Source organism: Arvicanthis niloticus, chromosome 12, assembly GCF_011762505.2.
Source record: "Arvicanthis niloticus isolate mArvNil1 chromosome 12, mArvNil1.pat.X, whole genome shotgun sequence".
Classification (NCBI taxonomy): domain Eukaryota; kingdom Metazoa; phylum Chordata; class Mammalia; order Rodentia; family Muridae; genus Arvicanthis; species Arvicanthis niloticus.
Genome location: NC_047669.1, coordinates 12,482,770 through 12,510,308, shown reverse-complemented (window position 1 = coordinate 12,510,308; position 27,539 = coordinate 12,482,770). Strand labels below are relative to the sequence as shown.

The 27,539-nt window shown below is 39.8% G+C and overlaps 1 protein-coding gene and 1 long non-coding RNA gene across 5 annotated transcripts in view; one reads left to right on the top strand and one right to left on the bottom strand.

Moving 5' to 3' along the window:
* Tprg1 (tumor protein p63 regulated 1) overlaps positions 1-27,539 on the bottom strand; it is a 138,445-nt gene that overhangs the window by 64,869 nt on the left and 46,037 nt on the right. Inside the window, exon 4 of the mRNA XM_034514779.2 lies at positions 5,896-6,072. Within this exon, the coding sequence (XP_034370670.1) occupies positions 5,896-6,072 (177 nt within the window). The remainder of the gene's footprint in view (positions 1-5,895; positions 6,073-27,539) is intronic.
* Positions 1,934-24,464, top strand: LOC143444025 (uncharacterized). Of its 4 annotated transcripts, none has more exons than XR_013113508.1 (6): positions 1,934-2,084; positions 12,273-12,440; positions 12,713-12,783; positions 14,060-15,739; positions 16,195-16,343; positions 22,075-24,464. It is a non-coding gene; the product is annotated as an uncharacterized LOC143444025 (long non-coding RNA). The 4 variants fall into 4 exon arrangements; XR_013113510.1 differs by lacking the exon at positions 12,273-12,440 and adding an exon at positions 5,806-7,302; XR_013113509.1 differs by lacking the exon at positions 1,934-2,084 and having other exon boundaries at positions 10,977-12,440; positions 16,195-16,302.

Genomic DNA, 27,539 nt, shown 5'->3' with positions numbered 1-27,539 from the left:
ACTGGGAACGCAATCCAGAGCTGTGTTCCTAACCCAGCACTCTGACGTGAAGTCCTGATAACCCGTCCTCAACAATCCTCACTCAGGTACTCCTTCATACTCTGGCGCTCTGTGATAGGCGTCTGGCCCAGCCTTTCTCACTTTATCTACAGAATACAAAGCCGGATAAAGCCACACAGGTCAATTAGGAGGCCTGGAGTTACATCAGTTCCTAGTGCTAATAATTGCATACCTCATGGGAGAGTGAATAAAATATTCCATAGGAATAAAAAGTGTTTGGTGAAACTAAAGAACGAAGAAGGTGAAGATGGGAGACTTGGAGAAATGCGCAGAGCTCTCGGCTTTCGGAGTGGGGGCTCAGTGTAAGCGAGGAGAGAACGCTAAATGGAAGCAATACTCAAGAAAATAATCGTTAAAGCAATAATGCTTACTGTAAGCAAAAGTATTGAAAATTAATGATACAGAAGTCGTGAGTAAAAAAGATAGAATATCGCATTCAGTTATGCTTGGAGCCAATCAACAGTAAAAACGAGACACAGACTACAAATGTAAATTTGGAAAAAAAAAAAAAAAAAAAACCTCCAGGGAGTTTAAAACAATGTAAGCATAAATAACGTGAAAATATATTTCTTAACTATAATAACAAATCGAAGTGGGAGAACTAAGACCATGGCTATTATCTGACTGTACTTTAACAGCTCATCTTAAACAACTTCCATGCTATATCATAAGGCAAAATTTAATTAGGCATTACATGTTAATGCATATCAAAATCAAAGTGAGTCAGAAAGCTGAAATTTAAAAATAGATAATGATGTACCATTAAAAAACTTAAAAGAATATAAAGATGGCAGAAGAGGCAGTTTATAATGAAAACTATCTTAAGTACCTATGAAAGCTTGCACATAAACAACTCATTATCAATATCAATAATGTAATTTGATAAAAGTAAAATAATCACTATGGAAACAAGAAAATGTAATTCTTTTTTTTTTTTTTTCAGCCCAGAACAGATCAAGTAGCCAGAAAACTTACTAAAGAAATGGGCAAAGAGACAAAATATAAATACAATGGTTATGTGTCTATCATCTGTCAAACTTGGAACCCAGAAAGCAAAAAACATCATTCCCAAATATTTGTGAATTAAAAAAGCAAGGTGTTTGAATTGAAAACATTCAGTAAATTATAGACAGTTGAAAAGTAAGAGATTATATGGTCATCCTCAGAGATCCAGCAAACCATGAAACATATAGAGTAATCTTAAATAAATATTTCTCTGTTAAAAGCACCAATCTGGAAAGTCTATTCAGATCCAACTATGTGTATAAGTCTATACAGATCCATTCTTAAAAAAAAAAAAAAAAAAAGGCAAAACTAAAGAGATAGAAAGAACTGAGTGTTCTCTAGTGGTAGATATATGCTTAGGGTTCAGGAATACTACTGAACACTCTATACAATACAGAACTGTTTCCCAGAAAAAAATAACTCACCTATCCAAGTCACTAATAATATTAAAGTTGATGATTTCTGACCTAAAGTAATTGCAACACATACCATAAATGAAAGCTAATGGATGGGCTAGAATCCAGTTATGACAAATATTTGATCAAAATATGAGAAAAAAAAAAAAAACCCCAAAGAAACTAAAAGTAAAGGAAAATGCTAGGAAACAAACAACAAACAGGTATCAAAATTCACAAAAATGCCCTTGTGGTTGATCTGGTACTGCTATGTTCAGAGGCTAAATTCTGAACCCCAAGATCTGGTTGCCACTGCTGAACAGATTCTCATGTACACCAGCCTTTGTTGTGGAAACCTTCCTCCTCAATATAAAGCTATTAGTTAAATAAAGGTGGCTACAGCCAATTGCTGGGGAGACTAGAAGTAGGCAGGGTTTGTGTTACCAGGCTGGGGGTGGGGAGTCACAGGTAAGGACCATGAGAGGAGAGAAAGAGAAGAGAAGGAGAGAAAAGGAGAGAGAAAGACAGAGAGAACAGGAAGTCTCCATTAGACATGATGGACTAGGAGAACATGTCCTAGGGAAACGCCCCTGAAGACTGGCTAATGGAACACAAATAACCCAGGTGAGACAAAAACCAGCAAATACTTGGTGGGTAGCAGCTGGAGAATTAACAGTCTATTGTAGAGAAAAATAGATTGGGATAATTTGCCCAGAAATTGTGCTTAAGCTGATTTGAAAATTCTACAGTACTCTGCCTTCATTATTGTGAGTGTGGACTGGTCATATTAACAATTAATAGTTATTTAAAACATTTAAACATAAAACATTTAAGTTACTTATAACATTTAAAAACACAATTTACTAAATGTGGAATGAATAGCTATTCTGGTTAAAAGGTAATTGTGACCAGACAAGATTAACTGTGTGATGTATGGGATTGCTATAGCAAACATTTGGTAAATACAGAGTTAGTGAATAGAGACTAAAGGACGAGAAAGGAAAATGAATGGGAAAAGTAGGTATAAAAATGATGGAAGTGCTAAGATAATACCAGATTTAAAACAGAACTTCAAAACATTGGACACTGCTAAAGATAACGAGGAACACTGAAGAGGTGGAGAGGCGTCTCAACGTTTAAAAACACTACTCCTCTTGTTGAAGATCTAGGTTCAGTTCCCATCACCTGCATCAGATGGTTCACAACCTCTTGAAATGCTAGTTCCAAAGGCTCTGATGCACTTCTCAGGCCTCCTGAGGCACCTACATACCTATGGTGCACATAAACTCAGACTTGACAAATAATTCATGTTTAAAAGGACAACTTTGAACACTCATCACAGAAAACCAGACAAATCCTATATTAATAACCTTGTTCTCTTCTTTAAGCAGATATAAAAGAGAAAAAGTAAATCCGATAAACCGGTGAGAAAAATTGTAAAGCTCTTACTCTTACTCTCACCCTCTTGCCTCTCTGTCCCCTCCCCACCTCTACCTCTCTCTCCACGTCTTCGTCATGGCTGGCCTCTACTTCTCTACTCCTCTGCTTCTCTGTCTCTCTCTCTCTCTCTCTCTCTCTCTCTCTCTCTCTCTCTCTCTCTCTCTCTCTCTTTCTCCCTCCCTCCCTCTACTACCCTCCTGGCTCCCCTCCCCATGCAATCAATAAATTCTATTCTATACTAAAAAAAAGAAAAGAAAAGAAAAGAAAATTGTAAAGAGCAGAAGAACTCCAGTAAATAGTAGTCAAGCAGCAGGGAAGTATAGCTAAAAGGCGTGTCCATCTAAGACAAAGTTAATAGATAAGTAGAAGCCTCAGAAGATACAGACCACCCTTCGTAGGAAGTGAAAGCATTACTGACATATTCTACTGACATCAAAGGGGAAATGAGGACTACTGGTAATAACTTTACACCTTCAAGTCCAACTCAATATGCTGAAGAGATTTCTTGAAAAACACAGTTCGCTAAAATTAAAGTAAATCAAAGAAGGTATAATTATATAATATTCATGAAATAATTTTACTTAAGAAACTATTTCACCTAGTAATGTCAAGATTTCCTGTGTAAATGCTATCAAATATTCAAGACAGAATTAAATTACTTATAAACAAGATCTCTTAGAAAAATAAAGACTAGAATATTTCTTAACTTACTGTATGAGAACAGCAAAATGCATATATTAACCTCTGACAACACAAAAAATAATAAATGACAGACTAACCTGTTCTGTGCTTTGATGAGAAGAATGAAATTAAAAAAAAAAAACATAGAAGTATCCGGAGACGTATAAGAAAGGAAATATATGACGAAGGTGCATTTCAAACCATCAGAGAAAGGTAGACTACTAAATGAATCATGGAGAAAAAAATTTAGCTGTTTGAATATTTCCCTACTCAAGCGAATTTCAGACAAAATAGCAACTTAGACATGTTTAGAAGCTGAATTATGAACTCAAAACATGAAAATATATAATTCTGTTCCAGATAGTTCCTTCCTCAGAAAGACAAATTTCAAAACCCTGACAGAATGATAACTCTTATGCTTTAGAATCAGGGGCCATGGACTGGAAAGATGGCTCAGTGGTTAAGAGCACTGACTGCTCTTCCAGAGGTCCTGAGTTCAATTCCCAGCAACCACATGGTGGCTCACAACCATCTGTAATGAGATCTGATGCCCTCTTCTGGTGTGTCTGAAGATAGCTATTGTGTATTCATATACATAAAATAAATTAATTATATATATATATAAAAAAGAATCAGGGGCCTTAAAATAACGTTATAAAGTTGTAAGTGTTGTGACCTAGTAGGAAAAAATATGTACAACGTGCAGGGTTGAAAAGAGATGATACAATCTGACACACAAACATTTCTACAAACCAGAACAGACAAATACTTTCTCTGGTCAAAAAGGTCATCTCACAGAAAAACTTTTCTCCCTTCACATTGTTGTAATCCAAATTAAACAAAAAATAATTTCTTTAATCTAGTTGACTGGCAAAGTAAAAAAGTTTCATTACATGCAATACAGTAGCACCAACATTTACACCTCATATGGCAAGCATTTGACTATCCCTGTGAATCAAGATCCACGAGACTTTAACCTAACTAATCCCACCCCTGGAACTCTAGGTTACAGATGTATTTGCCCACTTTTGCAAATTATGTGAAGTCCCACAGGCAAGAATATTTACAGGAACACAGTTAGCAAAGACAAACATAAATATCCATCATGAGAAGCTAACTAAGTAGGTTTGGACAGTAACGCTCGGCAGTAATAAAGGCTAAGACGGATCATCCGCTGTGTAGATGTTAAAGATGTATACACAGAGACTGTTTGGTATATTATATCTGTAGACAATTTCTTTAAAAATGGGAAATAAATTACTGCTGTCCATGTAAAGAATGTTGTTAGATACAGGATCTGGAGAAGAAATCCGTGGTCTTAAAAATAAATATTTTGTAACATTTAAATATATCTTAAATGTGTGTTATCATCATTATTACTAAACCTCCCGTTCTAAAAGTCAATAAGCCAAATGAATTACTTTCTGTACCAACGAAAAGAGCCAATCAAACACAACTCTTTGATAGTGCAAGCTTTGATAAAGAAAACCACATGCTTGATTAAGGTGCTCTCAGTTCTTGAAGCACTGAATGTGCCAAACCTAATACCAGGTATTTAATACAAACCAAAAATGGTGCCTACATTCTGTGAGCTCACAGTTCTGAGAAGAGCTCACCTTCACCTATCAGTGAAGATGGTCAGCCTATGGCTTACATCTATTATAGCTAAAATAATTGGAGAATACATGTCTTTCCAAGATCAACGCAGCAACTTACCCAGGTCAACACTCTTTTATAGACTTAGCTAATCCCTTGTTAACGGTCTGAGACTATTGAGCTCCTGGGAGGAGTTTGAAAGAACTACAGAGCTATTGACTATAGCGAGGTCTGTCCATCTGGTTTTACAGGACAACATGAATCACCAACCATACCACATGCCGCTGGCCCTGCCCTACTCTTTGAGCCTATGCTGTTTCTCCCTCTTAGAATACTATTTAACTATCTGCCTGTCTGGGTAACTCCTACCCAACAGCAAATACTAGCTCAAGTGCTTCTCCAAGGAAACCTTCTTTAATTGTTTGCCATGTGGATTGAGAAGGAATTTTTTCTTTTTATTCTAATAGCCCTCCCCACCTAAATACATTTAGCTATTTACTTAGGTTCTTATTCTAGAGTACCAGCTTGCTTAAAGTCACATCTGCAGTGCTTAACATCAATTAGAAGCTAACTCAATACTTCGATGCACTTACTGGAAAGATTTTCCTTCTTCTCTGCTTTCTTCCAGCCTATGTTACTCAGTTGACCATGTTATTGATTTCCCTGCATATGTCTGCCTTGCTTCACAGCTTCCTCAAGTCTGAAGCATTATACTCACTTGTCCAGAGACATGCCTGGGAAAACGAACTTGCCCAGGCAGATTCGGCAGATGGCACTCAGGGGAACCTGCTGCATCTGCACACAGCTGAGCATGATGAAATCATATTTGCAGATCAAGAGGGTCTTGTCTGTGAGGAGCAGGATCTTCTCCTTCTCGTTGTTCCAGTGATCAATCCTGTAGGACCAAACACAAGGAAGAGGAAATTATTGCATAGCCTCTCAAGTACAAATAAGTGTTCAGTAAGACATCAAGAACCACAAAGAAAAGGGGGCTAAGAAATACCTACTGCTACCTTTTGTCAGTCGGCTCCAGGTATAGCAGATAGGGAAGAATAAAACAAAACAAGCAAGAGGGAAATGAATATCATATCAGCAGAGTTCAAGATGGCTCCCCTTGAGGAGTAAGGAGAGGAAGAGGAGGAGTAATGAGAAGAGGAGGAGAAGGAGAGGAAGAGCTAGGTGACAAGAGACGAGGGGAACATGGAGGCAGATATTTGCGTGTCTCTGCCAGTCAAAGATAGTTGGTATATCTAGGTTGGGTATTGGGTTACACTTCTAATTGTATGGGCATCTTGTTATTGAGCATTACCAAACTTATAAAGCCTTTGATTAACATTAAAAAAAAAGTTTAAAAGCAAAAAGGAGAATCGGGGATGAGATAGGGGTTTTCTAGGGAGAGGGAATGGGGAAACAGGATGGCATCTGAAATATAAATAAAATATCCAATAAAAATTTTCACATAAAAAAAAGATGGCTTCCCTTTAGCTAAACCCATCTGAGGAAAGCCAAGTCTGTTTCATCTTGGCCTCCAATCAATTTGTGCTTCTCGTCCTCCCTGTTCTCCAGGAAACCTGTATGGAGCAGTCCTCCTACAATGATACTGGCAACTCAGGCTGTACCACAAAGTCCTATCCCTACCAACAAGCTTACACTGATCTCCAGGAACCACTATTAGTTATGTGGAGATGAAATGGAGACTTAACTGCAAACCGCCATGATCTAAGCCTATCTCACCATATCCATCTGGCAAATAGATAGCCAAGAAACTGAATAGCAGATGCTTGGTAAATTTAGACAGATTTGAGCTTTCAGGGTGCATGTGTAACATTTTGACTGTGAATTAAGAATCCTGAAAGAAAACAGGAAGGAAATAACAACAGTGTTTTCTAAGTAAGAGAAAGTAATTTCTGCATATTCTCCATATTCTAAAGCTCTTGCCTGTCCATCTAGCATATCCATCAGGATATAAGATGTTATGACTTATGGGCCTGGAACAATGGCTTAGCAGTTAAGACTTCCAATTACTCTTCCAAAGGACCTGGGCTTCATTCCCAACACCTACATGGTGGCTCACATCCATCTGTGGTTCCAGTTCTATCGGATACTTCACCTTCTTCTAGCCTCTGTGAGTACCAGATACATACATGGTGCACATACAAGCATGCTAGCCAAATATAAACATATATAAAAATAAGTTAATTTTAAAAAGCCTATCTGACTGATTAAAATTATTTTAGTGTGTGATTTTTACTAAAAGACTGAAATATTATTTTGTGACCAACTTATCACTGAGTTCACACAATCAATCTAGTGGTGGTTACGGGTACCATGCTCTCAACCATTACCTGGATAGTGACCACAGTGATAGTTACAAATGTGAACTGAATGGCGTTGCTCCCTTTAACTTGCTGCACAGCATCCCTTTAACTGAGGATCACATCCAAGGCTCCTGAGACGAATGGCAGATTGCTATATGGCCTGGCCTTTGCCCAGAGTCATCTTACAGCACAGAGAAAACTCAATATCCTAATCAGCCTTCAAATCCATTGGTTTCTTAGGCTATTTTGTGAGCCTGGCCCCTTATTATACTGTCTAGGAGCACCCTAAACCTTTCTCTTTCCAAATATGTCTACATGATTTATTTCTTATTTTAAACGTATTACAAACATTGCACATTTACTGTATCTTTATTACATAATAATAATTACCTATACCTTCTTACAATTATATAAATATATTTGACAGTGAAAGTTTAAAATCTAATGTGAATCTCCACAGTTCTCATTCTGAATGGCCACATTAACTATATGGAAGCACATTGAATTATGTAGTCTTTGGATATGGCTAATTTTAGTGTCTGATTTTTTTTTTAATCTACGTGATTTACAAATATACAAAGTGTTTAGCAGTGGGTACCATAAAGACACTGGTCATACAGAATAAATACTGATTATAGAAGGTAACATAATTCAAGTAAGTATGTGTTACCCATCCTATATATAAGAAAATGCATGAGAAAGTATGTATGTATGTATGTATGTATGTATGTATGTATGTATGAGCAAATAAGTGGATGTCAAACATGACTTTGGATCCTTTGTGGGAAATGACTATGTGAACAGAAATGTAAATTTCTATCACTTAGTAACCCTGTATGATTGGATTTTAAGCTTCCTTTGGCTTAAGTAGCCTGTCTCTGAAATGAACACAAAACTTACCTCATTATTCTATGGGGAGGAATATGGAAAATGACTCCATTAGGGCTCTAAACTTAGCAGTGCTTAGGAGTGGTGTGGACATAGGTTGTTAAGAAGCTTTGGGTGACTGAATACATATGACACCTTCTTTGTAGTGTAAAGATGGGTAAAAGAAAGTAACACATACATCCATGGGAGAAACATGCAAGAGAAAATTAGAGGTGCAAAAAAAAAAAAAAAAAAAAAAGGTAGGGGAAACCAAGGAGGAGTGGGCCAAGAAGCTGAGCAGCAATGTGCCCACGGCACCATGGCCATGGTGTGTTTACAAGTCTTAGCTTTCCATGTGCCACAACCCTCTGAAGGAGGTTTATGTGCTCAGTCATTCATCTAGAAAATTAAGCCAGAGTTACACTATGGTGGAAAGAAAGAGCCTTGAACCCAAGAGGTCTAACTGAAGTCTTGGTTCTGTGGTTTCCACACACCCTATACAAGCAACATTCAGTTTCTACTCTCCTGAGAGATAATTCTTGATAGCCAGCTTCTCGTGTTCTGTCTTAGGAAGCTGGAGAGACTGAGATGTCTTATCAGCTCTCTACATAACCTTCTATTATATTCCGCTGCCTAATGAACCAGACTTGTTTTCAATCTGAGAAAAAAAAATAGAAAAGAAAAAAAAAAAAGAAATAGAAAAAAACCTTCATCTTTTGGTTGAATGGTTTTACTGAAAATGTCAGCACTCCATAATGAGATTTATTTTGAAAGGTAAAGGATTCTGGGCAAAAGGAGAATTCTTTTTAGGAACACAGCGTGCTCTGCTGTGACACAGACTCTGCATAATTTACATGTCGGGGAGTCTGAATTCAAGTAAACACTCAGGCCTATAAATAGCTCAGGCCACCATCTCCAGCTCCTAGGTAGTGGTGTTTATTTGGACTGGAGTCATATCTTCACTTCTTGAGAAACTCCTGTAAACACTGAACCACATAGTGCCGATACTAATACTCCTGAAGTTCAGATGGCAATAATAACAAATACAGAGAAAGGAATAACAGCCATACAGAGCTGCTGCTGCTTGGGGAGATTACTGAGGCCTGGGGCCTCCATGTTCTCTTTTACTCCCCACAATCACCGTTTCGACTGCACACAATCACTCCTGTTTTAAAGACGTGCAAACTGAAGCAGGATGCTCGGTATGGTACACACAGCAGGTTCATATGTACAGGGCCCTGAAACGAATACTGAGACATCCAATCAAGACTTGGTTTTGGCTCTCTCCCTAGTGATACCTCTAAACAAAGGACACATAGTGTGCATGCAAGTCAAACACCTCTCTGAGAAGATATGTCCCCACGTGCTACCTCAAGAGTTGCACTCTATAGCAAACTTCCCCAAACACACGTGATGCTCAGCCATGTCCTCTTACATCTGGGTCTTGCCCTGGTAGAGAACTTGAATCCATTTTCTACAGGCTTCAGTCACTACCTGTAACATTCCACCTTCCATGCCAGATTCTAACCTTTTCACTGCAAACTTCTCTGAACCACATCTTCTCTCCACTCCGTCACAGCCTTCCTTCACAGGTAGACTGTTGTCCCCAGATCAAATGACCTAAGTCGCATTATGGTTGGCTCTGGTGGCCACCCAGGCCTGCTTTACCTGCATCTGCTCTTTCCCCAACTTCTTCATCTGACTTCACTGAGGGCATTCCTGTCCTGAGTTTTGCTTTTGTTTCCTTTGTAGGTTTGTCTTTTAGGTTTTTATTAATTGCTTGCCTGCCTGCCTGCCTGCCTGCCTGCCTGCCTGCCTGCCTGCCTGCCTGCCTGCTTGCTTGCTTTTAGAAAATCAGTCCATTTTTCACAGTCTCTGCTTTTAAAAACTTCAGTAGTTTTCTGTGGCTCTCGTGGCAAATAACAGAACAAGCTGGCCTTAAACTTTTGAGGACACTCTGCCTTTATCTCCCAAGTTCTGGGGTTCCAAGCATTGCCGCCATGCCTGGAAAGTACTGCGACATTTTAGCCTTGTTCTGCAAGGTCAGGATCCATCAGCTTCATTCCAGGCCCAGTCTCTGTACTGCACTCTTCTTCTCTGATGCCGTTGCTGTTTTTCTGTTTGTTCTGGTTTTAGTTGGGTTTTTCACTGTGTCCTCTTTAAGAGCTTTGTACACGTTGCCTTTTACAGGCTACGCTTTTGATTGCCTTTGTCTAGGTAATACCTACAGACTTGAGCTCCACCCTGCTTGCTACAACATAGCATGGCCTCTGTGAACACTTCTAGTCTTTCTAATATGCAGTGACAGAGCCCCACTGTTTCCCTTATACCAGATGAAATCTTATAGTTATTTTTACAGTTATGTAATGTATGTCTCACTCATCTCATACAGTACGTTCATGCTGCTCATGCTGTCTGGGGATTCTGATTCTGATTTCCAATAAACTGAAATATCCCTCCCCCGATAAAAACATTAAAAATATCAGTACATTTTGGGGGAATACTCGAGCTATAATAGCAAGAAAGAAGAAGATGTAAAAGCAAAGTGCAAACCTTAATGTTCATTACTATTCTGTATTGTTGGATTTTCAAAATGAGTTTTCTTCTTGAGTGTGCTTTCATTTACTGGAACTCAAATTATTTATATACACATATTTATATGTATGTATATATGTATATATGTATATATGTATATATAAGTGTGTATGTGCATATGCAGAAAAATGCATGTATATATGGAATTATATATATATATATATATATTCTCATATATATACATACATATACACAGAGACAGACAGACAGACAGACAGACAGACAAACAGAGATAGACAGAGACATAGAGAAACAGAAAAACAGAGAGAAGGGGCAGAAAAAGGGAGTCAGACAGAGACAGAATAGTAATGTGTGTCTGGCATGGGCACATACACATATATGCTCTTGCATGTGGAGGTCAGAGGTCAAAAGTAATTGTCCCCCAGTTGCTTCTCCGATTTATTTTTTGAGGCAGGGCCTCTCACTGAAACTGGAGCCCACAGATTGGCTAGAATGTATTGGACATAGTACATGAGAATTGTTCTGTCTTTCTCTCCCAGTGTGAGATTAGAGATATTTGCCACAACACTGAGTTTTTATGTGGGCTCTGGGGACATGGACTCAGCTCCTCATGCATGCACAGAAAACTCCTTAATGACAGTTGCTTCCCTAGCCACTAAAATCCTTACTTTTAAACTTAGAAAATACTTGCATTTCTCTGATGGATAAGGTTGCTAAAGAGTTTTTCTTTCATAATTTATTTCTTGGCCAGTTTCATTTCCTTTGCAGGCTTTCTCCTCAGAGCTACAGCCCATTGTTAAATTAGGTGGGTTTTGTTTGTTTGTTTGTTTGTTTAAGATCTTCGTGTACTCTGGCTAGTAACCTGCACTGTGTGTCCAGCTGACAAAGACTCCTCCCACTCTGTGGACTTCTTTACTCAGTTGATTGTTTCCTGGGAAGTGCAAAAGCTTATTTGCTTCAGGATTTCCCAATTTGGGGAGTGATTCCTGAAGGAAAAAAGGTCTTAGTGTGAGATTTAATCTGCACCAGCTAGAGTGGCTAAGATTATTGGGGAAAACAGATGAGAAATTTCAGGCTGGTGCTGCTACTGTGGAAATTGGTGTGAAGACTTCTCAAGAAGCTAAAAGTAGACTCATCATGTGATCCAGCTACGCCACTCCTGGCATACACCCAAAGGACTCAATATCTTATTCCACAGACATTTGCTTGGCCATGTTCATTGCAGCTGCATTCCCACTAGCTGGGAAATGGAAGCAGCCTAGATGCCCATCAACTAATGCACAAATAGTGAAAATGTGGTACATATGTACGTTCAATGGACTTCTATTTAGCTATCAAGAAATTAAAATTTCAGGTAAGAAGATGTAATTCCAAATCATTATACTGAGTGAGATAACCCAGACCCAGGAAGACAAACACTGCATATTCTCTTATTTGTGAATCCTGGCTCTGGATCTTTGGGTCTGAGCATATAACCTAGACCAACAATGGAAGCCAGGAAAGAAGAACAGGATCACTGTGGGTGAGGAACTCTGGGGAAAGGGATTAGAAGGACACAGGTGCTATGAATAGGGGAGTGGGAAAACTGGAGGAGGTCTTAACTGAAGAGGAAGGAGAGAGGGAGAAAGAAAGGTTAGCAGAGAGGATGGAGAGGGAGGAGAGAGGGAGGCTAACACAGAGGATGGATAGATGGGAGGGACTCTAACAAGTCTAACACGGAGGGAGGGAGAGGAAGGAGTTGATGGGTAACATTGAGGACCAGGGTGACTGCTTCATAATAATGTCTTCGGACAGGACTGATACGCTGCTCCCATGAACTCTCAACAATACACCAGCATTCATAAGACCTGCACGAACTTCACCAGGTGAGAAACCAGTACGGGATGAAGAGCCACAGAATGGATGCTGAAGGAGAGAGGAGATCCTAATCCTAAGTAGTCAGCTTTAAACACCATCACATAAGGACAACATTAATAGGTTTCCATCATCCCTGTCCCCTCTGCACACACACACATCTGAACAGATCGTTAATTTGAGAGGGAAGGATTGGAGGAACATGTAAGGAGTTGGAAGGAGGCTGGAAGTGATATAAACATGGTGTGCTTATTTATAAAATTCTCAAATAATATTCAAATAAAATAAAAATTAAGAAAATTAAATTAAGGGACTGGAGAGGTGGCTCAACAGTTAAGAGCACTGGTTACTCTTCCGAGGGACCAGGGTTCAATTCCCAGTAACCATATGGCAGCTCACACCCACCTTTCACTCCAGTTCCAGGGGATATGACATCCTCACATAGATATACATGTAGGCAAAATGCCAATGAATATAAATTAATAATAAATAAAGCACTTAAAATGTTGACTTCAAAGATAGAAAATACAAACTATGCTCCGAGTTCCCAGTTTATATGCTACCTGTTGCATGGACCCTTACCCTCCAAGTGGATGTCATTTCTTCAAAAAATAGCAACACTGTCTTCAGTACCACTTCGATGGCCCTAGTCACAGTTGTCTCTGTATTACAGTTTATTTACATTCTGGTCAAACCAATTGTTCACCTTGTCTATTGAGTGGTCTTTCCTCTAGTGCAGAATCTATATCACATTTATTCCTGGGTCTCTGTACTATACTCAGTAAGGTCCCTGCAAACAGTAAGAAAAGAACAGAGACACATCATCTATCTTCCTCTGTGATACACAGCCATCCCAGGCATCAATACCTGTTTGCCCCTGTTCCTCAGCACCAGTATCCCCCTTCATCTCTGGCAAGTTGAAAGGAGCCTCTATGACCAGGTTAAGAGAGCATCTGAGTAACTCCAGCTCCAGCTTCCTGAGATGACGAGATTCACCAGCAGAGGGCAACAGCGAACTAACAATGACAGGCCATACTAATGCTGCAGGTTACCCAGCCAGTTATCCAGAGACTTAGGTCCTGCAGCCCAGACCTATGCCCAGTGAGACTTCAGTTTTTGAATTGATCTTTTTGAGACTAGAAAATCAATTTGTTGTTTGTAAATGATCTTCTAAGAAGATTTTCACTAATGTTCTCTCTCTCTCTCTCTCTCTCTCTCTCTCTCTCTCTCTCTCTCTCTTTCTGTGTGTGTGTGTGTGTGTGTGTGTGTGTGTGTGTGTGTGTACAGAGAAAGAGAGGGGACACATCTATAACTCAGTACAGGCATTTTCCCTGAAGCTTAATAAAGTTATTATCTGTGATCTACAAATCAAATCAAGTATGGTGCTCAAGCCATTGAAGAGAAGAGGAAAACAGCATCCTAGCTAGTCCAGAGTCAGCAACCTAGGGGGCAAACACTGAATCATCCATTCCTCGTGCATCCCTTGAGCATCCACTAGGTTCTAGAGCCTGAAGAGCATCCAACCAGAGCTTGCTGTTCAAACGCAAACAGATGAAAACTACATGGCATTAGAGCAAAGCATCTGCACCCCAAGTTAAGTGGAGTCTTGCGAAATGTTTAGCTAAATCACCCACATGCATTTCTTTCAGTCATTTGGTTAGTTTTCCCCTAAGCCACTCTAGTTTGTTTAAAATGGGAGACCCTCAAAAGAAACATGGTTTCTAATAAAAATCCAAGACCACAAACCTTCCCTATTCCCAGATCTCCAAACCTGGCTGCTTGTGATTCCCTTGTGTTTCCCCAGTACCCTGTGCCATCACACACACTGGGCTCTGTGCTCCTGAGGTCTTCCTGCCCTGACACACACAGCTCTGTGTTATGAGAAGGAGCACATACAATGAAGAATAGTATGGTGCCCAGTGGTATGATGTGACCAGATGATGGTCACTCAGAGCCACAGGGGTAAACTGTGGTCTTACAATCCCTTACCCACTGCCCACAGAGCTGGGGAAAAGGAGTGTCTGGCACCTTTTCCATGCCCTGGCAGAAGGTTGTCTTACAGCATGCCATTTTCTACAGTCTGGTAAAGGTCTTAATGCTGGGAAAGCACAAGCTGAAAATCTGGATGACATTTTCTAAGGTGAAAATGAGAAAAAATTCAGGAGAATTTATTTCTTGAGTGTTTTTTTTTAAAACATGTACCTAACATTGGGCAGGTGGAGTATGCCCCACAAGGAACACATAGGAAGGGAATGGGGCAGAGCTCAGTTGATAAATTGCTCCCTTTGCAAGCACAAGGACCAAAGTTCAAGTCCCAAAACCCATATCCACGTACAAATGCTTTGTGTGGTGATGTGTTTTTGTAATCCCAGTGCTGATCTATGGGGCTCTGATAGTCCACTGGACAGACAGAATATCCCACCATTACAGTGTTAAGCCAAAGAGAGCTCCTATCTCCAAAAACCAAGGAAGATGGATGGCACCGAGCAAGAGGTCTAGCTTCCAAAGTTCACACACATACACCCCCACATCACATGCATGCAGCAGCATGTACACACTCACATACACACACACACACAGAAAATACCTAGAAACATAATCAAACGCCATGTTAGATGCTATGAAAATCTTCACCAAGCAATGTTCACAAATAGAGATAAGTAAACTGAGTCACAATAAACTGTTTGGTGTTGCTTATTCAAATCAACCCCTCTGTCAAAGCCTTAATCCCCACAGTAATGGCATTAGAAGGTGGAACCTTGAGAGATGACTAGTTTTAGATGAGGTCTTAAGAGAAAAGCTTTTTCAGTAGAATGTACACCCTCAAGAAGAAAAAACACTGGCTTCCTTTTTTTTTTAGCTCAAGCACACAACTAAAAGCAGCTTCCATAACCAGAGACAAGGGCCTTAAGGAGAAGGAAATCAACTCAATTGGCTAGCATGATCTTAGACGCTGAGCCTCTGGAGGTAAGGGGGAAAATGGTCTGCTATATCACACATCCAATGTAGAGTGCTCTGTTACTAGCAAGACGGGAAACTAACTTGTAAGTAATATAACCAGCATTCATCCAAGATGCTTGCAATGTATTCTTGAGCTTGCCACATTCCCTTAGCACCATCCATGGGTAAAGACATCAAATCTCTCCCTTTAGTCAGTAATGGCTACTGAGTGCCCGTGTAGGTCTATATGTAGATGCTCCTCTGTAATGGACTAAGAAGGCCTCTAACATGCACCCTGATCTCTATGAAGTGTATAATCTAATGAGAGAGAAATCCAAGGAAACTAAGTGTTATGTAGAGTTATGAATGAGATGCAGGTTTATACAATGGGCAACTGACATCCAGTAAAGAGCTACCATTTACTTGATGTTCCTTTTTAATACATCTTTCTCTATGTGCATCGTGTGGACTGCATCCTTTAGACTTTAGAGAGCTCTGTGAGGAAGATCACAATGCCATCACCATCACAGATGAGGAACCACAGCATAGAGAGCTGAAGTACCTTGCTCAGAGCCACACGGTGAAACATTGTGAGTCTGGACTCAGTCTACCTCAGCAAGCAGTGCTTTAAGTAATTACTTTGTTTGTTTGTCTGTTTGTTTGATTGTCGTGTGTATGAATGAGTGCACACATAGCTCGACATGGATATCAGTGGTCAAGTTACAGGCTTCATTTTTGTCTTCCTCCGTGTGGGGTCAAAGGATCAAATTTACCTTGAAAGCCTCAGTGAGGCTTAACTTTACCTGCTGAACCATCTCGCCCACCCCAGCCAATGCTCCTAATTATCCTCTCTGCATAGGAAAGAAACCTAAAGCCACCTAGAAAGAGAAGGGTTTTTAGGTGAATTGTGTCTGAGGGATGTCTTGAGAGATGATTCAGAGACATAGCTAGATACACATTTATTAAATTTAGAGAGAACAAAGAGTATGCCCCCTCCCAATAGGGAGCTTGTTACGAGATGACCAGCAGGATGAGGTGTGTTCACCTATGAGATTCTGAAAATCATGGAGATGGAATCACTCAGAGAAGTTGGCTGAAATTCACAAAAGTCTGATTCAGGAGCATCGAGACGGGGCCTAGGCATCCACTACATTTAAAAAGGGAGCTACATGCAGGAGGAAGATTTGTGGTGAGAACCTAACATTTCCAGGGCCTATCGAGGAGCTGGAGTCGTATCTAAAAAAAAAAAAAAAAAGCTCAGCCCTCTTGGTAGCTGCTCTTTGAACTGAGTCCTGGGGGGGTTTTTAGGTGGCATGGAAAGATTTGTGCATTTACATAACCTTTTATGTTGGACTGTATCCGAGAATTTCCAAGTATTTCTTGTCCAACCCGGAGAATTAGTCCCTAGCAGTCCTAAGCTAGGAAAACCAAGATGAAAGAACACTACTGCTTCATATCACAGAGCTAGCCTAGTCTGGGGCACAGAAACCAGCTTATAAATATCCATTTTTTTTCTCATGTCCCTTCACTGAAGACAATCTATATGTATGCAGAAACTTTATCAAGATTCTTAGGAGCTGGGGCTGTAGCAGCAAATCAATCTTTATCTTCAGCTCTTCTTCAAATGCTAGGTGCCTGAGGAGGAGCCATCTCTCTATCACACAGACCAGGAGTGAAAGATGCAGGCAGCTCTGCCATGTGCTAGCCATTGAGATCATACCAACATTACTATTGCTTTCTGAGACTCAACCTCCATGTCTCCAAATGAAGACAATGCTATCATACTACTTAAGAGCTGTATAGGGGGATTGTGAGGATAAGGGATGCGCCATACACAGAACATAACAAAACACAAAGCATACATGAATTCCTTAATTATAATTGGTAGTAATACCATCACAATGTAGGAGACAATTTCCAAATCCCCTGAAAATTGCTGAAACGTGTATTACATTATCAAGCCAATTAGTGGATGATTAAGTCAAATTCACTTGAAGAGAATATCTCAAGGCTATCATTCTTTTCCAGATATACAAAATGACTAGTTTCAACTTCCTAAAAATGCTAAGACAATATTTATTAATTCCAAACGTATAAGGCAAACGTTCGTATGTTTGTCTATTTGTCTAGCATGGCTGCTTTTATTTCTATTCTATCAGATACCTTATTTGAGTTCTAACTCAAATATAAGCCATATGTGAAATCCCTGTTAGATATGGCCAGTGTAGGCTTCTCTGAAAGGTAAAAAGGGCCGCAGCTGGAACACAATAAGAGGGTCAATGGAAGCAATGGCGTTCCATCCATTTAGACAGCCAGAGCAGAACAGCCAACTGCAGACTCCTATATGAGCACAACTCAGAAGTCACAAGGCAGCAAGCAGTGCAGGATTATGGGTCAAAAGCGAATTTGAATTTTACCAATTTGCAATTAAACTTTCTACATGAAATAAGAATTTATTTTAAGAAGCAATACCAGTAAACTAGGTCAGAAGTAATTCTTACCCTTATCCATCACCAAATGCAAATGTATTCAGTTATGGGCTTTAGAATGGCAGTGACGAACCAAATGAATACTTGTGCTTCCTGCACTTACATTCAAGCAAGAGACACGGATAGATGAGGGTGCAGAGTTCTGGCAAAGAGGATTAATGAGAGGCTAGAGCCATGGCTCAGCAGTATGGTGAACTGGCTGTGCTTGTACAGAACCTGAGTTCCCTTCCCAGAACTCATGTGATGGCTCACAACTTGAGTTCCAGGGGCCATGACAAACAAGTCTCCATGGACACCAGGCATACATGCAATACACATACAGACATGAAGGCAAAACATTCATATACATAAAATAAAAACAAATTTTAAAGCAGAGTCTGGAGAATATCTGTGGGAAAAGAAATCAAGGGAGTCTTCAAAGTCTTGAGATGTATTTCAGAAAGAGCCATACAGGACACAGGGAACAAGGAGGGAATTTGAGCAAGGAGCAGATCACAATCACATATAGAAGTAATCACAAGTTCTTTGAAATTTACTGCTCGTCACATTATATGCCTATAATATCATACTTTACAGATGCAGGAGCCATGCCTCAATAACATGGCATGGACCTAGCAAGAAGTGACTTGCTAAGACAACAGCATGTTCAGCACTTCAGTTATCCCAGTCCATTGAGTTATTTTTCCTCTCATGTTTCTTACAGTGTAAGACTATTTTTCTTTCCCCACAATGCTACCACCAAAGAAGACAGCATTTTAATAGCTACACAAAAGAAAGGGATTGGAAACACCCTTCTCTTTACTTTCCCCCACAAAATTAATGAATAGATGTTAAATCACTCAAGTCATCTACAGCACACCAGGAGCTTGAGAGAGGTCCAACCCCTGGAGCATCCTCTCCTCCCCTAAATTCTCTTTAAGGAATTCATTTGAAAAGAAGCCAAGAACTCAACCCCATGGTGGGGAGCTAGAAGGAGAATAGACCAGAAGTACAGAACAGAACAACTGCACACATCTCTCATCCTCCACTGTTTTCTATTTATTGAGAGGCAAAAAAAAGCTCCGCTTGTTGTGGTCTATTAATTATGGCTCGCTGGGTACAGAAAGCACAGTCCAAACCAGTCAAACCCAGGAGGAGGGCAGATTCTATAAAAATCCATGGGGAATCCCACTGAAATCCAAGAACAGGAACCAAGCACAGACAGGTTCCATGGGACCTGGAAATCCACCAGGAGCAAGAGAAGGACAGATTTACTCTTTTAGAGGTAATCTCTATCAACACATCTGTGCCTCTTTTCCCCCTGCCTGTTTCTTTTTGACTGGAATAGCCCCAGTGTTTGTAGTCACTTTTTATTTTTCTGTAGTTCTGCCTTGCCTCAAAATCATCAGTTACTCCTATGCAGATCTGAATCTCTCCCCCTCAAATCCTCAAGAGAGAATTCTGTTATACAGATTAGCTCACACATGTAAATTGTCCCTTTGGTTCCCAGGCAGGAATTAGCCTCTGAGTCTGAACAGATGTAGCTGAAGGCTGAAGTTCCACAATGAAAAACATGGAACTTGAAGGACCAATTTGGAGAGACCCTAGACATTTTTGTGCTTCATTGTGTATCAAAGGCAAAACATCAACTCTAGTAATTTTAAACATCTAGCTGACAGGGTGTGGTGGTACATGCCTTTAAGCCCAGCCCTCAGGAGGCAGAGGCAGACAACTCTGAGTTCTAGGCCAGCCTAGTCTAAAAAGAGAGTTCCGGGTCGGTCAGGACTACACAGAGAAACCCTGTCTCAAAAACAAACAATAACTCCTTATTCATTCTAATAGGAAGTAGGAAGTTCCTTCCCCATTTGGCCACATTAGAGATATAGTTGATGTCTTTACTTGCCTTTATATTTTTGACATTTTGGTGCCTGTTTTACTGTCAATTATTTTGTCATTGCTATCTCCCTTCTCCCGCTATCTGCATAGGGGGAGGGTCACAAACCCAAGATAAAGCTGGGTTTCCCAATAGAAAAAAAGAGTGGGAACATGGAAAACAAATCGAAAAGACATTATCTAACCCATCAAGCGTGCCCATCACAGCCTGAAAAGGTGATAAATTTGAGAAAGCAAGGCAGTGACTTCTGCAGAAGCATATACTTTCTCAGAAACTGAACCCAAAGTACTGACATGGCTAAAGTGCCAGAGAAGGACTTTGGAAGTCCAATTTTTTAAATTATCAGTAGCATTCAGAATATTCAAATAGATAAATACAGTAAGGAAGTCAATTTAGAACCTGGGAACGAGAATGTGCAATATGAATAAGAAAGTCTGTGAAGAGGAACAGGACTCTTCATTTATGGATTACATACATGTTATCTATTTAACTTATGCATTTATTTATTTTTATTCTTTGAGAATTTTTACACGTATACAATAAAACAGGATTATAACTACTCTCCTTTTCACTACTTCAGCTTCCTCTGGATCTCATACACACACTACTTTTCCAACTTCATACCTTTGTATTTCTGTTTTTAATACCATTTACTGCTGCCCATATGCATATGAATATAAGGCCATCTATCAAAGCACAGACTACCTACTAGTGGTCACATCCCCACAGAATGACTCTCCTTCTCCTAACAGTTACCATCTGCCAATAGGTCTTCAGTCAGGAGTGGGACTTTATGAGGTTTTCCATAATGTGTGCTGTAGTTACGGCTGGTTTGATCTTGTACACATCTTGTGGATGTCACCACACATATGGTTTCATGTGTGCCATGGCCATGTCATGTGAAGAAGACAGCATTTTAGAGCTCTTCCCCATCCTCTGATACTTACACTCTTTTTGTCCCCCTTTCCATGTTGTCCCCTAAGTTGTGTGTCTGTGTGTGTGTGTGTGTGTGTGTTGTGGGAGGGAGGTAGTTGGCATAGATGTTACAAACACAGCTGAGCACACACAGTAACTTATTCTCAGCACAACTGGGGAGGCAGAATTCAGCAGCCTAGTCAGCAAATTCTAGGCTAGTAAGAGATACTGTCCCAGAGGTGCACACGTGCACATATCCACATGTGCACTGAAAGCAACTGAAGTTGGGTTTTTGGGTTTGTTTTTTTTTAATTTGGAAATGTTGAAAATAAGAAGCATAGTAACTTAAATATAAAGAGAATAGAGAAAACAAACATCAAGACTAGATGAAATAGGAGAAAGAATATTAGTAGCTGAAGACAACACTAAGCAAGCATTACATTTAGGCAGCAACAACAAACAAAAACAGCTGGGCAGTGGTGTCACACACCTTTAATCCCAGCACTTGGGAAGCAGATGCAGGTGGAGCTCCATGAGTTCCAAGTCAGCCTGGTCTACAGAATGAGTTCTAGAATAGCCCTGTCTTGAAAATATTGAATCAAATGAAACAAAACAAAAAAATAATGAATAATTGAGCATGGTAACTGTCACCATTCTAGAAGCAGTAGGACCTGAAAGAACGAAGCTGAAAAATGAGGCAGACCAACCCCTCATGCAGCAGTCACTGTTATTCAGAGTCTTAACTTATACTCTGAGGGTTGGGAATGGTCACATGAGTAAAGTTCTCATGAGTTCAAGCTGTATATAATTACAATGACAAGCCTCGTGTTTTCCCATAACGGCATATAAAGGGTAAACATTTAATTGAATAACAGTAGCAAGTAATAATGAGCACTCTGAAGCAACGTCTCTCTGATTCAGTATATCTGGGAGAAGCATGAAAACACATTAAAATTCCTAGAGTTAAGTAAAAAAGAAAACAAAATTTGCCAGAATTTTATCATATGGGCAAGGTAAGCCTAAAGGTGAACTCTGTGTGTTTTTATATTTAAAAATCAGAAAATATTTTAATGATATGCTTACAGGTCTTCGATAACAAAATCAAGAAGACAAATTCCAAACCTTTTGGTGGACAAGAATACATAAAAATATCAGAGTGGAAGTTAATGAAATGGAGATTAAAGGAATAGTTCAACGAATCGAGAAAACACAGCTTATTTGAAAAGATAAAAGATATTGACATCTGGGGGTAGTAGCCCACCACACCTTTGATCCCAGCACTCCGGAAGTAGAGTCGGGCAGATCATCAAGTTCAAGACCACCGTCTCAGGTCTGCCATGGACACATAGTTAGACAGTCTCAAAAAACAACCAAACAAAAAAGATGTCCGCAAATAATTATTCAACCTAACCAACTGAAAGAAAGAAGACCCAAATTAATGAAATTAAAATGAAGATGGCTTCATTAAAACAGACTCCAGTGAAACTTGAGGATTATGGTTTTCATAGTCAGAGTTCTGTATAAAAACAAAACTAATAGAATTTACAGAATGAATGCAGAGAGAGAGAGAGAGAGACTTACAGGCTGTGGTTCAGTTATTCCAACAATGGCTCTTTGCCAAAGAAAGGTCTAAGAATTCAGGATACAAGCCTGGAAGTCTCAGTTCATCTGCAGTATGTGCTGGAATAATGAAGAGTTAAGCTCTAATACCAGTGAAGGGAGTGGACTTGCAGTCAAGAGGGAGAACAAGCAGGCAAAGAGCAATGGTTTCTTTCCTCCATGTTTACAGAGATGCCAGAAGGTGTGGCCCAGATCAAGGATGGGTCTGCCCACTTCAAATGATTTAATTTAAAAAAATCCCTCACAGCTATACTCAGACACTTGGGTTTTAAACTATATGTAGTCAAGTTGACAACCAAGAATAGCCATCTATATTTTGAAAATTTTATATTCCAATAAATTGGTAAAACAGGGAGAAACTGATAAATTTCTGGGCACATATGATATAGCTAAATTAAATATAGTGGATATAAGCAACTTGAAGAGCTCTATACCCAACAATGAGACTAAATCAGTAATAAAAACAGAAATAAAGAGGCTCCCAGGATGGAAAATCCCAAAGCCAGGTAAATTCAGTGCTGAATTCTATCAGACCTTCAATAATGCCAGTGTTCCTCAAATTATTCCATGAAATAGAAAGGGATGGAAAACTAGCAGGTTCATTCTATGAAGCCAAAAATTCTTGTAACAAAACTAGATAAGAACAAAAATAATCCTATAGCCCAATTTCCCTGGTGTACCTAGATACAAAACATATCAATAAAAAAGATTCCAGGACAAATTAAACATGTTGAGAAGACTATACAGTAAAACCAAGCTAGTATTGTCCCAGAATGTAAGAATGGTTGAACATACGTAAGCCAATCAATGTAATACACAGACTCAGAGGGAAAAACCACTTGATCATCTCAATAAAAGTACAGAAGACCTGTGACAAAGCTTGACATCACCTGGCTAATTTCCATCGGCACTTTGTAGTTTTCAGTGTGAAAGTCCAGTGGGTACTTGCTGCACTTCCTGTTTGTATGACTATCCTATAATACTGGCTTAATTTTCACTTCTCTACTGCTAGCTGTGGGTATCCTCAGCACCGATTTACACATGGTGATCTTGTAACTTGAAACTTGACTAAATCTTTATTAGTTCTCAGAGTTTTCTCTGTAGTTCTTGAACTTATCTACATAGGCAGTCATATCATATGCACAGAAGGATTTCTAGATAAGGTTCAAGGCGGTATGGCCATAGACAAATAAGACTTTTTAATCCATACAGTCCATACTTTTGATTCCTCTACTTGGCTTTGCTTGGATAGCTTAGTCTTCTAGTTCTTTGCAAAATGGCAGTAGAGAAAACAGACGCCTCTCTTCTCGGTTTCCCAGTCTCCGGCAGGAAGCCTCAGTCTTTTCTCGGTAGCATGGTAATACTTCTAGGACCTAAGTACATATTCTCCATCTCACAGAGGAAACCCCTGCACCAACATTCTGAGAGTCCTGTTGTTCTTCAGGAATGCCTGCTTAGTTTCCTTCAAATGCTTGTTACGGGCCAGTTGTAATGATCATGTGGTCTTTCTTCCTTAGATCGTTCACATGTTCCAGTACACAGTCAAAGATTTTTTAATATCAACCCTTCCATGCATCCCTGGACAAAACCCATTTAGTCATGTTATATGACTGTCCTTATACATTGTTATTATTTCAGGAATTTTTGCATCGGTATTTGATGAAGAATATTATTTATTTTTTTGCTTATTCTTATTTTTATCATCTTTGTTAACATTGGGGACATTGTGTTTGCCTCATAGAGTCCTTGGAAGGTATTTCCTTCTCATAGTTTCTGGGAAGGTAACTTTGTTTTCACATTTTAGTGTGAACAATTCATACAATTCTCTGGTGAAGGCATCTAGACCTAGACATTACTTATGGAGTAGGTTTCTTAAAAAATAAATAAATAAATTTCTTAATTATCATAGGATTGCCCAAAGTTTCTATTTTTGTGCTCATTGAGCATTTGTGCTGTGTGTGTGTGTGTGTGTGTGTCTGTGTGGTGTGTGTGTGTGTGTGTGTGTGTGTGTATGTGGTGTGTGTGTGTGTATGTGCGGTGTGTGTGTGTGTGTGTCTGTGTGGTGTGTGTGTGTGTGTGTGTGTGTGGTGTGTGTGTGTGTGTGTCTGTGTGGTGTGTGTGTGTGTGTGTGTGTGTGTCTGTGTGGTGTGTGTGTGTGTGTGTGTGTGTATGTGGTGTGTGTGTGTGTGTGTATGTGTGGTGTGTGTGTGTGTGTGTGTATGTGGTGTGTGTGTGTATGTGTGGTGTGTGTGTGTGTGTGTGTGTGTGTGTGTGTATGTGGTGTGTGTGTGTGTATGTGCGGTGTGTGTGTGTGTGTGTGTCTGTGTGGTGTGTGTGTGTGTGTGTGTGTGTATGTGTGGTGTGTGTGTGTGTGTGTCTGTGTGGTGTGTGTGTGTGTGTGTGTGTGTGTCTGTGTGGTGTGTGTGTGTGTGTGTGTGTGTGTGTGGTGTGTGTGTGTGTATGTGTGGTGTGTGTGTGTGTGTGTGTGTATGTGGTGTGTGTGTGTGTGTATGTGTGGTGTGTGTGTGTGTGTGTGTGTATGTGGTGTGTGTGTGTGTATGTGCGGTGTGTGTGTGTGTGTGTGTCTGTGTGGTGTGTGTGTGTGTGTGTGTGTGTATGTGGTGTGTGTGTGTGTGTATGTGTGGTGTGTGTGTGTGTGTGTGTGTATGTGGTGTGTGTGTGTGTGTCTGTGTGGTGTGTGTCTGTGTGTGTGTGTGTGTGTGTGTGTGTGTTTAAAGCTAGAAATATAAGTTCTTACACTTATGGGATAGAGCTGAGAGCTGTGATTCCTTCCCATTTCCTCTGCTGTTTGCAAGCCCTGTAATGGCACCCCACCGTGACCCACCCCACCCTACCCTCTCACCTGTCCACCCCTCTACTCTCCCCCACTTCACTGACAGAGTTGGTGGTAACTCGGCACAGTATCTCTTTTATTTGTCTTTTTAGTAGAAGTTTGTCAGTTTCATGGATCCTTCCAGAAACCCCACCTTTTCTTTCATTAATTCTCTCTATTGTTTTTAAAAATTGATTTCAGTTTCTGTCTTCATTGTTCCCTTTGTCTTCTAGCTTTGCATCTGCTCTTCTTCACTGTAGATTTCTTTGATGTGGGAAGTTATTTCACGGAAGGAATTCTGTGCCTGAGTACCCTTGTGGGTGGTTTCACATCATACCACACCTAGGGTCCACGCTTTGTTTCCCCTCAGTGTACTGTACTTGTGACTCCAAAGCACATTAGTTAGTTTCCAAGAACTCAAATATCGTCCTGGACACCTTTCTGATCTTGGTTTCTTCTCCAACTAGATTTTACTTCTTTTAAAATTAGGATGTGCTGTGTGCATTCTTGAAAAGTATGTGTCTTCTTCTCTCAGATTGAGTGATCTCTAAAGCGCTGGGTTAGGTTCCTCACTGTTGGTTGTCACCTGGTTCTACATCCCTCAAATTTTCTGTACAATGGCATCAACTGTTAAGGTCTCCAACTGTACTGGTGGATCTGTCTCCGCTGTCAGTTCTACCGATTTTTATTCCACACATTCTTAGTTCTGCTGTTTGCTCCACACACATTTAGATAGCTATGTCTTCTTAGTGGATTGGATTTATTCACTACCCATTATAACCCTCTTCGCCTGGTTATGTATACACACTAAATCTTGGAAGGTCAGGTTACACTTACTGAATAGACCACTAGGAGCACAGACTACTTGTATTGTATTGTACTATACTGTATTGTATTGTATTGTATTGTATTGTTTGTAACATCCTTCACCCACCCTATCTTTCCTCTGACAGGACATTTGTAACAACTGATGGACCCAGTGAAATTCACTGATTCACTACTTGTGCATTAGGCAGTATTTTGACACAGAAGAAACAATAATACTTTAAAAATAGCAAGCGTCATATCTCATAAGTGTTAACAACTTCAATGTTAAGATTGAAAATCTACATTTTTTAAAAGAAAATTTGTACTGGATAGTTTTCTAAATAATCAAAATTAAGTTTAAATAACTTAATCATTGGGCAATTATTCCCAGAGCTAAATGTCTCCGTAGTAATGTCACTACCCTATTTGATAACATTTGGGAGACAAATACCTGTAATGATCATGAATGAAAGAAACATACTAGCAACTTACATCAAAAAGCTCTGGATAATAATGTTATGATTTAATTATAAATAATTATCACAACCGGTGTCAAAGTGCCAAGGAGAGGTCACAGAACACTTCCTGTAAAGAGATGTATAATTGGCTCTCATAAGTAGGTAAAGATGACTTAGCTCACTCTTGCCTCAAGGAAATGGGGAGGGGACAGTTAAAGAGTGGGGACAGGCAAGGCACTTGCAGTCCTGGGCATACACATCCTGTGTGTAAGGTGGAAACAACTTGGGGCTAGCCAGTATGTACCTCCATAAGATAATTCACCTGCTTAGACAAGTCTTCAGAAATCTTTTGCTCTTTTCTTTCTTCCTATTTTTCTTGCCCAGGCTATCTCTCACCTAGAGGTGGAACTGATCAGGATTTCCAGAGCTTACCTCTGTACCCCACGTGTTCTCCACAATCTGGAATAATGCTGCTTTATCTCCAGTCATTTTCTTTTTTACTATTTGCTCCTTCTTCAGTCTTACCCAGTCCCTTCATTCTAAGCAGTGATCTCCAGGGAATTCTCATAGAATCATGTGTGGGACAGATACTGGTGTGTGTCATATTCTGGTGTGACCTCATTATCTGTTCTTCTCTCTCATAAGACTGAGGGCGCTGAAAAACTGGAAAGGTCCAAGGGTTGTTTTCAGCACTTAGGGAAGAATCTGAATTATGAAAGGGGCTCAGCAAATAGATACTAAGATGCATAAATAGAGACTCTTAGTCAATAATAAAAAAAAATGGAACTCTAATATGGGACATAACATGAAACAAAAGTTATGGGAATCACTG